This window comes from Calypte anna, chromosome 7, assembly GCF_003957555.1.
Source record: "Calypte anna isolate BGI_N300 chromosome 7, bCalAnn1_v1.p, whole genome shotgun sequence".
Classification (NCBI taxonomy): domain Eukaryota; kingdom Metazoa; phylum Chordata; class Aves; order Apodiformes; family Trochilidae; genus Calypte; species Calypte anna.
Genome location: NC_044253.1, coordinates 31,766,837 through 31,778,418, shown reverse-complemented (window position 1 = coordinate 31,778,418; position 11,582 = coordinate 31,766,837). Strand labels below are relative to the sequence as shown.

Sequence of the window (11,582 nt, the reverse complement as noted above, 5' to 3'; positions counted from 1 at the left end):
AACCCATTGACCTCTCTTTTCTGTCTTTAATTTTATGCATGACAGTTAAACATGGTGCTATAATGAGCTGCACAGGAAATATTTTTATGTGGCATCAATTTAGCCTAATCTCAAACCACTGTATGCAAAGAAGCCCTAATTATTACTGTCAGTGATTTGACGAGTATGTGTTCAGCTGCAATAAATAAGTAAATCTGTATCTCTCTCTCTGGTTTTTTTCCCTTACTCTAAGCTAATTTAAACTTTGATCACCCAGATTTCAAAAGATGCCTCACCATTTTAGTTCTTGAAGAATAAAAATGGGTCCCATAGCTTTTGTCTTCATTAGGCATTTTCATATCTGGCTAATGAGGAACATGATTCTTTTTGAAGACTAATGTAGGGTTATAGAAAATATGTGATAGTCACAAAGGTCTGTAGTCAGTTAGGAGATGGCACATGGAATGTTTCATCTTATTTCAGATTTTGTCTATTTTAAATTTTACCAAAATATGTATTTCTCTTGAAGCCATGTATTTTTCCTGGTGGTGTCCTTTTCATATTTTGAGGAGGGGCAGCACTTTGGGAGCTGTGCTAGAGTTTCTGGTGACTGTGCACTTTCCAAATACAGAATAGGAAGTTTAATATTTTCCACAGAATTGGTCTCCCCAATTTGCTTAGTACAAGCATGCTTGTAGCAGGCCCAGGCTGTTCCTCTAGCTAACATTCCAGCCCCAGATCACTTCCTGGGGCTATGGTTTCTCCAGCAGGATTTGCTCTGTTCCCACAGGCAGAGCTGATGTTTGGCCTGTGATGCAACCTCCATAAGAGTGTTCTGGGACCAACCTGAAGAAAAGTGTTGCAAGAGTGTTTCAGCCCTTCCGAGGAGGGGCAGGAGGAGGTGGGGCTGCACCAGAGACTTTTCATGGTAGAATAAATGGGAAGGTGTAGGGCAGAGCTGTACAGTCAGTCCTGCACAGCCGCTGTCTCTCTGTTCTCTTCCCCTGTGATCTGTGTGAGCACATTATCTGCACCAAACCTTGAAGAAATACATACAAGTGGATTTTTCTTTCCTCTTATTTTCTTTAAACTTTAGTTACCCATCGGCGGCTTTCAAGATGACAAGAATTTTGACAGCTTGCAAAGTGGTGAAGGCTCTGAAAGGCAGATTGGAGTTTTGCAATGTGTCTGCTGATCACTGGAGTTTCTCAAGGACCGGTACCAGGCTGTTGAGCATCAAGGTAACAGTAACAGAGCTACTGCAGTTTAATAGATGTCTTTGACATACTGAGAGATAGCTTGCTGCAGATAACAGGGCTTACCTAGACACATAAAATGGTTGTATTATCTGAGCAAACAATGTTTTGTCTAGTCTGGAATGGAAATTAGAGGGTAAATTGCACCAAAAGGTGGAAGTTCAGGGTTGCAGTTAATTATTATATGGTATTTTCTTTAGAAACACCCCACCTTCCTGTAGGACTGATAGCTAACAGAGTAGAATTTTCAGTCCATATGAGTATGAATCAGCTAGATATTTAAAAAAAAAATTAATCACTTACACATTGTGATTAATCCCATTGGATCCATAAAGGATCCATTTTCAATGTATTGGAAACTGGTGGCTCTGAGATTGACTGGAGAGGTATATAGCTCTGGGTGAACATATCAGTGTATCAGCTCTTGATTTACTGAGGCTGGAAACCCTTAGTTTACTTCCCCAGCTTTCTTCTGTTCTTTATTACCAGAGCTGTGCTTGACCAGCCTTGCTGGTGTAACTCAGGCAGGTGTGGCATAGAGGTGAAATGGGACTTGCTGTATGACTTCTGGAACATTGGCAGTGTTTTTTCTCCATGCACTAGGAAGATCCTCTTGCATGTGTATCCTGTTAAATCAAAAATGTAAGAGACTGAGCAGATGAGGGAGTGATGTTTCAGCAAGTGCTGGGGAAGAACTCTTAGAGGCTGAGGGGATGCAGTGGGTGCTGCCTTACCTGGTAGGGTGGAGTAGAGGGTTGATCAGTATACTTTCTGTCCTCTGAGGACTGGGGTTTCTCTTACCTGTTACACTGCCACAGATTTTTCAGAAGTCCTCTAAGCTCCTGGCAGCAGAGCCATTACTTTAAAAACTAAAATTGGCTGCAGAGAAAAGCTGGATGCAGAAGAACACATCCCTATATTAAGCCTTTCCTTCAGCATTGAGGTTCTTTGTTTAAGTTTGTCTCACCTACTCTTAAAAAGAGCCAGAGTTGTGACTACTGTTCTTGCTAATGGACCTGTCTTCCCCTGGCAGAGAGTGCACAGCAGGCATGAACTGTTACCTTGTTCACTGTCTTAAAAAACAGCACAGTAATCTTCCTCCCAGCAGATGGATCCTGACTCTGCAATCAGATCTGGCTTAGGAGGAAGTTATTCCTCCCAGGGATGACAACAGGAGTCCTACTTGTGAATGAGAAAGCCATCATAGTTACCAATTTCCACTGCTGCACCATTTGAAGACGAATTAGGGCTTTGACATGAGGAGCAAGTTCCTTGGTTATTCCTCTGGATGGTGAAGCTGTGTGGAACTGACACTGACCACATATGAAAACTATGTCAGAGCCCTCAGGTGGGGCAGTGCTGTCTCTCACATCTTTCAGGGCAAGTGCCAGCTTCTATTGTTCCATTTTGAAATTTCAGCACTGGGTTACAAAGTGTCTCTTGCTGTGAAAAAGCTAATTGTGACGCAGTTTGGACAATCACTTTTCTCTGGGCTATGTGTTTCAAAGTGAAGCAGGACAGGAAAAAATTGAGACAGTTTTATTGCCAGTATTGCTGGATGAGTGGAACCTGTGAATGCACTTAGAGGTGCTGTTGACAAATGTCTTTATGTAGGGGATAGGAGCCCAGGATTCAGACCTGTCTGCTTGGCTCATGGTTCGTGATAGCCTGTAGCATCAGTATGATGCTGCTATGGATTGTACAACAGGATTTCATGCAGGAATTCACTCAGATTCACAAGGGCTTTAGAAACTGTCAAGCCAACAAAGCTGGTCTGAAGAGTTCTTCTGAACACCATCCTTACTTGACTATCTTGCCTCTGATACATCTCTTGTTTTTTTGGAGCTGGCTCAGTTATTTCTGCCATGCCCTCTAGAATACCCAGCTGAAGGCTTGTGATGCACAGAGAAGTGAGTTTCAAAGATTCTTTATTCTGTGGTTTTTAGTCTGCTCCAGGAAAAAGCATTTTCCACTGGTAAAGCTTTGTAGCCTATGGTCAGGGTTGCTGATTCAGCTTTTGATAAGACACCATCTTTCTTTATACATCCCAGGATAATGCTGGTAGGCATCTGCAGTAAGCTGGATCTGATGCATTCTTGTACTGATGGATTAGCACATGAAGTTTGGATTTGGCATCTTAAATGATAGGTTGACTGTCTTAGAAACATTTTTTGTTACTTGTTCAAGGACTGCAGAGTGACAGACGTACAAGGTCATATCTCATAATGCTGAGGAATGCAATTAAGAAGTTTCATGCTCATGGAAAACTGCCCTACTCTGGTGGAGTTGCAGTACCAACTGTTCCAGCATCTACCTAATTCTGTGTTTGTAAAGCCATAGAGTGATTGGTTAAAGCAAATTACACTGATGGTGAAGGCAATGAGAATGATCAGGTTGATAAGAAAGCAAAGCCAAGTGAAGCCCTTGGGAGCTATTTCAGCCTCTCTCCCAGCAACTGCAAATACACCTGCAGTGGGTCAGCATGAGTGGGGCCCTCTTTCTGTCTCAGGGTGAATGACAGGACCTATTGCAGGGTAGCCAAGACTGACTGTACATCTGAAATGCTGAAACTCACGGAGCATTTCCATGTGCACTGAGATGAGCTGGCTCACCACAAGGTGTGGTGCTAGCCAGTCAATCCCAGGAGTTTCTTTCTGTCATATTATGTGACATCTTCTGCCTCGGCAGTGACACTGGGGAAAGATGTTTCCTTTTCAGACTTGATTACTTGAGTTCAATGCTTGCAGGAGTCCCTGCTGTCAGAGCGCATACCTGCACTCATGGAGAGTAGTAAGAAGGCTGACATCTAGTGTAGTTTAGGAGCCTGTGGCTCTTGATCTCAGCTCAGGTTCTTAATGTCACCTTCGCTGGGGGTGACATGATTCTGTTTGCATTCAAAGCCTGGAATACAAAAGCTTGAACCTTTCTTGGCCTGGGGCATTTGCTTTAAGAGAGTGACAGTCTTAAATAAAAGCTTTTTCCATGACAAGTACAGGACCAGAAGTGGAAGAAACTCTGATACACAAGCAGTAAAGCAGCAGTCCTGATGGAAAATTTAAGGATAAGTGATCAAAATGAGCCAAACTATTGCATAGGTTTGCATCAGAGTGTGGAATTTGATTGTGTTTGTCAGACAAGTGACCAAGCCATGACTTATGGCTGAGTTTGGTGTTCCAGCCATCATTAGAGGTAATGGATATTTATAAGAAGATTGGAGAAAGTGTGAAATGCAAAGTAATTAAGGTGTGTGGGCTAATGACAGTATAGGTAATGATCCCATCCTCCCATTACTGCAGCCTTAAATGAGCGTTGAGTTGCTCTTTATTGCTTTTTCTCGGTGGGCTATTTTAGGGAGCATAACAAAATACAATGAAAACATGTTTCTAACCTATGTGTAAGCTAAGTGAAGGATTAGGGATCATAAGGGAGAAGTGGTAGTTTTAGTAGAGTGACTAATAATTTTTCTCCCTAGGCTGTTTACTATCCAGTTAATCTCAGTATTTGTAGGGAAACACCATTGTCGGTGAGCTGGGGACTCACAGATCCATATTTCCTTCTTGAATCCCATCCTTCAGTTCTAAAAGAGAGACAGAGCATCCATGTGTGAAAGAAATGCAGAGAGTAGATTGAAGACACCTGTGGGCTCTCTGTAGGGGTGCTTGGCATCATTGGTTTCAGGGTAATCAAGCTTCTTTATAATTCAGGAATGGGCAGAGAAACTGCAGCTCGAAGCTCGTATCATTTAATGCTCATCTGAGGCCAATGTAGTTAAAAAGGGATGTAAAGAGCAGTACAAGCAATAAATAGGTGGTTTGTAATAGTATAGCTGGCACAGTAAGGAGAGGACTGGGAGAGCTATAAAAACCACCAGGAGCAAACTGAAAATATAGTTTGAAATGAGAGGGAGGGAAGGAAAATTTGGGGGCACTGGCTTTAGAAACTTATTTCATCTTGGTATAAAAGGGCTCTTCAAATACATTTTGAGGCAGGTGGAAGGTAACTGAGAAAATAACTACATGGCAAGTGGAGAGAGGTATGAGAAGGTGAAAGATCAGTCACAGCTACTCCATTGCTCACTCCCTGGATGGGAAAGTGAAGGGGAGGTAAAACTGGTCCTGTGTCCCTAGAGATGAGGGGAATTCGGTGAGATATTCCTGCAGGGGAGAAGAGGAGTGCTCATATCCTCAGATACTCCTTGACTTCTGCTGGATGCCTGATTTGTCTTGGTTTCTCTCCTCCTCTAACTCCTGTCCCACATAGATATGTGGCATTGTTGTGAGCATCCTTTAAAAGAGTTAAGGTGTTGTTGAGCTGTGACTTTTCCACCATGGTACTTGTGTTTTGCTTCTGGCATTGCTTTGCTTTGCTTGTATGGTAAAAGAACTAATCCAAAGCTACTCCCTACGTTTAACCTGAGTGTGAATCATCTTTGGCAAGACATTGAACTGGCTTTTGATATTTTTTTTTTTTATTCCTACCCTTTCTTCTTCTCTTAATTTTAGCCAGAACCAAATGTGCTAAACTTGTGTGTGAGGCAAATAGAAAAGAGGAAAAGTACCTGTTCACTTTCCAGTACAGGGGTTTGTAGGAGACATGCTTTAAAAAAAAAATTGTTCTGTAGATCTTTTGAGATTTTGCAGATCTTTATCATCCATCTTTTGAAGTGAAGGGCTGCAAGAACAGGGAACTAACTGGAACTAAATTAGTCCATTTTTTAATTTCCTTGTTTAGTTTGTGGGGTTTTTTGTTATTTTTTTTGGTTTTTTTAAGAGAACGGTGCTTTGTTTACTTCATGTCAGAAATGCTTAGTGAAGAGGGACCTGAGCTAATTAACTCTGGAAATTGTTTTGACAAAATGCAGAAGATCTAGCAATACTGCAGAAACAGTATGACCCTGTTAGTCATCTCCATCCTCAAAGCTCTTCAGGAGCACAGCAGACTCTCTGGAGCACAGGGAGCTCTGCTAAAGGTAAAGCTGTTTATGTCTGTGGAGGTGAAATCAGTGTGCAAGTGGTGTCTCTCACACTGGGGTTCTGTGTGGAAGAAGTATTTTAGTTGAGACTAAAACAGAGATTTATCCAAGACTACATGGGGTGCTTTTGAGAAGAGTGGAGATAAAAGGAAACTCTGGAGAGTTTGTTGATTTCTTGCTTGTTTTGTTTTGTTTAGGTTTTTTGGGGGAGTGAAAATCTCTCCCAGCTAACCTCTGATTGAGCCAACTGGCTTTCTTTATAGCCTGTAAATCACTTTTCACATTAAAAACAAAACTGAAAGACAGGGTAGGCTGGCAGCTTAGGGATATGGTAACACCTCCGCTGGAAACACAAGCAAGAATAATTGCTTCTAGGTTGATCAACAAGCAATGCAAGCACTTAATTAAGAATAATAAATCAAGTAAGGGAGGGAAACATTTGAGCATCTATCCCTTGCTGCAGCTGAACTAGCAGGCAGGTTATGGTTGCTCAGGGATATTCTTCTGCATGTGTAGGGGCTCTGATAGTACTACTGAGGCTTCTGTTCAGCAAAATAATTTCTGTGCTGCTCTGGTGAGCAGAAGGGCAGGAGGTCTGTGGTAGGAGGAAAGACATGTGGGTTCCTCTCCAGTACAATAGGGTGAATGAAGCTCTAAAGGTCACAGTGGTTGCTGTGGATTTTGTCCCCCAGGAGTCAGATGGATCTTAACTTTTCTGGTCATTCCATTGTTGTGGACTTTGTTTCCTTGAGGAGAGTCCTAGGCTGTGTTTGCAGTTGGGACTGCAATTCAGGCAATTACCCCAACTTGTTCTAAAGAGGGGTAGGAACAAGTAGGCTTGAACTGGAGTTGATACTTGAGTGTACAGAAACACACAATCTGCTGGGGACAGGGATCCATCTCTCACCAAGGCTGAGAGGGACTGGTTCCTGCAGCCTGTCCCCCATGTCAGCAATGTGGGCTCACTTTTCAGCAGACTTCAGAAAGGGCAGAGCTAAAAATCCCTGTACTAGAAAGGGAACAAAGTCCAAAGCCCAGTCTGAGGCACCCAGGCAACCCCTGTGCTCTGCAATGCCTTGACTATGTGGCAGCTGTAATAACAGGCTTAGTGAGATTAGGGAGTTGACCAAACTGTAGGTTTTATCTGGGGAATTTAGCTATTAAAAATCCTATATTTATAGCTGGGGAGGGGGGGGGGGAATTTGATGTTGCTGACTATTCCATCCAGTAGCATTGGAAAGTTCAGAAAATGATGGCTAAACCTTCTGAGAATGGATGTTTGACATTAATGAGGAAAAAATGCAAGGCTAAAAGCATCCCAGATGCACAAAATTCAATTACTTCACATTGGTTGTATTTTTAGTATATTTTGCACTACATTAGTAATTGATCTGTGCAGTATTTGTAACTGCAGAGGAGCTCTAGATGAACATTTGCCATAATTGTTACAAAATGTTCAATGCTGGGAATGAAATTTCTCCTTGCTGGGGTTGTTCATCTGATTTATAGCTAATGGAAAGTGGCTCTCCTGCTTCTTTCTACAGAAAATTGATCTTGATTCTTCTTTAAAAAATACCAGTAAGAGGAATTGTTCTGTAAAAAAAACCCAATATGAAGTTAAATCATGGTGAGAGCTGCTGTCTGGTAGAGGAGCTTGACACATCTCCTGTGGTGCAGACCATTGGGGTTTTTGCACTGATTGCAGCTCATGCCCAGGGGGCAGCTGTGTTTGCACTCCCAAGGCAGTAGTTCTTCAGGGCCCAAAACGTTTATCACCCAAATTCTTTCAGGCCCAGAAATTTGTTAGCAAATCTGTCTTCAACTTTGCTTACTCGCTCTTTTTCCCTGCACGTCACTGGTGATCCTACTGCTTGAGGGAATCTCCCAGCTCATTCTGTCATTTCTGCTGTGCATAGACTTATGTTTTTGTAGAAGATGGAGTTCCCAGGTGATTTGTTATCCAGTTCCTGGATGGCAAAAAGGTTTAGTTTCCAAATGAGGCAGAAGAGTGTGTGTTTAGTGTGGCATGTGCAAATGCCCAGCTGTGCCACTGACCTTATTAATGACTTCTGCAGAACTTGCTCTCTGTGTCCCATTTTCCTCAGCTGTAGAAGAGTGATTAAGCCTTTAAAGGATCCCAAGGTTTTTGTGGGACTCAGTTCTGCTAAATATTGTCTGAAAGAGGTGCAGTTTCATGAGAATTTTTCCTCTAAGCTGCTTGTTCCATATCTACTTCTTCCATGAAAATTTGTGCATCCCCCTGAGGTGACTAAGACCAGGAGTGCCTGTCTGATACACTAGTTCATCTCTTCTTCTGTCCTACAGCAGAATGGATTGGTATTTTGAATTGTGCCACCTAACATTAGTCCAATTAAGCATACACTTATTTTTAGCAGCTTGGCTGTATGGTTGCAGCAGAAGTTCAGCACCTATCAAAGGTCACAGCTGGATGAGGGAGAGCCAGCATCCTCAGCAGCAAGCCTTGAGCAGTCATTGAGAAGAGAAGCAATCCTTTCCCTAAAATGTTATCAATGTTAACATATCAATGTTATATAAGATATAAGGGAGGGAAGAAATAAATAGATATGGAAGGGTGATCCCACAGTAGTAGCAGCATATGGTCTCCTTGTGGTGAGGTTTGGCAGCTGTTTTGCAGTACAATGGTTACTTAGAAGTAAGAAGATCAAGACATTAATAATAGAGTATCTTGGCATCTGGGAATGGGAGAGGGGCAGGAATACTAACAACATGAGGTGAGAAAGGCAGGTGTCCTAGGTGTTACCTGTATGAACATCAAGCCTTTTCCTTCTGAGTCTCTTTATGTGCCTTTCTCTAGGCCCAGACAGCAAACTTGGTGCTGGAAGATGGGACGAAGATGAAGGGTTATTCTTTTGGCTATCCATCCTCCACAGCAGGGGAAGTCGTATTCAACACTGGTCTTCCTGGGTAAGGCAAAAGCAAATGAGATACAAGCACCAAAACCTCTCTGGGAGCTTGTTAAAGTATAAAAACTGCTTTTTCCCAGCTCATGTAGTCCTGATCCAACCATGTAGTGTTCTGTATAAGAAAACACTTTAGTAACTGGGGTTACAGAGAGAAAGAAAGCTAATGAAGATACTTCAGACAGTCCTTTTGGGCCACAGTATTTGTGGTGATGAGCAACTTTAAAGACAGATATAAATAACCATGATAGTGAGGCATGTAGGGATCTGATCACTTCCCACTGAATTGCAGCCATTGCTGAGCCAGAGCAGAGAAGCTGTCTTTGTTCTCCCTCCAGTGCCCTGATCAAATACAGAGTTTTGAAGCATCTACAGCTTTCTGGGTAATGGAACCTGGCTTCAGAGTGCAAAACTTTTAAAAACCCGAGGTTCCAAATTCGGTCACCTATAACTCATCTCATGATATTTGTTGCCTTATGCCACAGTTAATGGTGAATTTAAACTCTGTGTCCTTTCCAACTAAAGGGTAAATCAGATTCTTGCCTTAAGGTAGCATGATTTGCTGTCCTCTTGAGTGGCAGAAGCCAGTGGCTGGCTGGGGATAGCAGCAAAATGGTGCTCATGCTTTAATGGAAGTGCTTGACCAGAGGAAATCTGCCCAGAAGAAAAAGGCTTCTGGTTAGGAGAAGGACATGTCTCTGGGGAGATAAGACAGCTCTGAGGTTGTTGGTGCTTGAGATTTTCCTGCAGTCATTCATAGCTGTCTCTACCCAGCTGCCTCACATCCCCCAAATTCTGCTCTCCTTTGAAGAAACCAGTATTCACAGGATGAGTTTTTAAATTATCTCATTGGAGAGAATGTTAAATTGCTGTGGAGGGGAATCTGTTTGCAAAGTTTTGCATTAGGAGGCAATTATTTATGTATTTTGACAGCACTAATTACTGGCTGCGTTAATATACCTGCCAACAAGCAACTGTTTAATATAGATCAGAATGATGGAGGGCACCAGATTTCTCAGTCACAGATTATGGGCAATAAATCTTGTCACATCACAAAAGTCAAGGAGGACCTGATGGATTAATTTCCTCTCCACATGTTGCTGTGGCAGCAGAAGCTGTGCTTGCTCTTCTTCCAGTGATCTGGAGAGGATGCCTGTGGAAGAGAGATCTCTTCTGTGCTGGGGAGCATATGGGCATGGAGGGAATGTTCAAAATGTAAGGTTTTATCTTCAGGGCACTCTCCAGGAACATGATCTTGATTGATTAATTTGGAGAAAAGGAAGATAAGATTTTGCAGTGTTGTTGCACATAGTAAAAGTGAATTTGCTACCAGTTCAGGGATTGTTGTCCAGTGAGAGAAACACTTAGTAGCTCTGCCTAGTGCTCCTGAACACAGAGATCAAGACCTTTTGTATCCAGAGGAACTCAGGTACCTCTTTTCACTGACACAGCAAGAAGCTGAGCAAGATACTTCATTGACACAGTAAGAGGTTGGAGTAAGAGGCTATCACCGGGGTCATTTAGCCAGTGCTGCTGTTAAGCCCCAAAACACTGCTTTCTGTGCTGTGGATGTTTCTAGACACTGAGTGAGGTCAGCACAGGCTCTGTGCTGGGATGATTAATCTGCTGCTCTGCACCTTACCTCCTCATCTAGACTCCCACGTTCTGATTCACGTCAAAGCACTTTATGTCTGTACAGCTTTCAGGCTTGAGGTAGCTAAAGCTGGCTGAAATGTTGTGATGTTAGTCTGGAATAGAGGGCAAAGAGCACTGTTTTGGTGGTGGAATGTTGAATTTTCATTAGAAAAGCATGAAGATTAACATTTCAAGACATTTGCTTAAAAAAAAAAAAATCCTATTGTTGCAGCCATCTTTGGTATAGGAACAAAAAGAAAGAAAGGAGATTTCCAATTAAAAAAGAATTACAATCCATAAATTTTTCCTGTGTTTGAAACAGCTCAGTAAAGGCATTTGCCTCCAGTAAGTCTGTGTGTGTTTCCTATGATAGATACTCTAGTGAGAGACCTGACTGACAGTAACTTACTGAAATCAAGCAGCCCTTTGGGCAGGCACAGAAAGGATTGGACCTTCCAGCATCTCTGGAGCTCATGTTCCCATCTGCTTCTCTGACCTCCACAAGGCTTTGTGCCTGTTTAAAGGGCACTGTGTCCCAGTGCAGGGCTGTGCCTTTGTACCCTGGCCAAACCCAATGGCTCTCTGTCCTTGTTTGCTGATTACAAATAACATGGAAAGGTTAATTACATTAGCATTGTCATTAACAAAGAGTCTTTTGGAAGCATAACCAAGTGGCTCAGAAGGAAAGAGCAGCACCAAATGTGCCCATGCCATGTGCTCCTTGCAGCTCTGTGATACACCCTGCACTTAGTGTGGTTGTTTCCCTGCAGCAAGGAGTACAGGGTAGAGCAGCAGGAG

General features: G+C 42.6%; 1 protein-coding gene across 1 annotated transcript in view; it reads left to right on the top strand.

The window, feature by feature from the left end:
* The first annotated feature begins 1,097 nt into the window (after nt 1–1,097).
* Nucleotides 1,098–11,582, top strand: part of CPS1 (carbamoyl-phosphate synthase 1) — a 92,298-nt gene continuing 81,813 nt past the window's right edge. Inside the window, exons 1-2 of the mRNA XM_008504937.2 lie at nt 1,098–1,220; nt 9,044–9,153. Of these exons, the coding sequence (XP_008503159.2) occupies nt 1,098–1,220; nt 9,044–9,153 (233 nt within the window). The remainder of the gene's footprint in view (nt 1,221–9,043; nt 9,154–11,582) is intronic.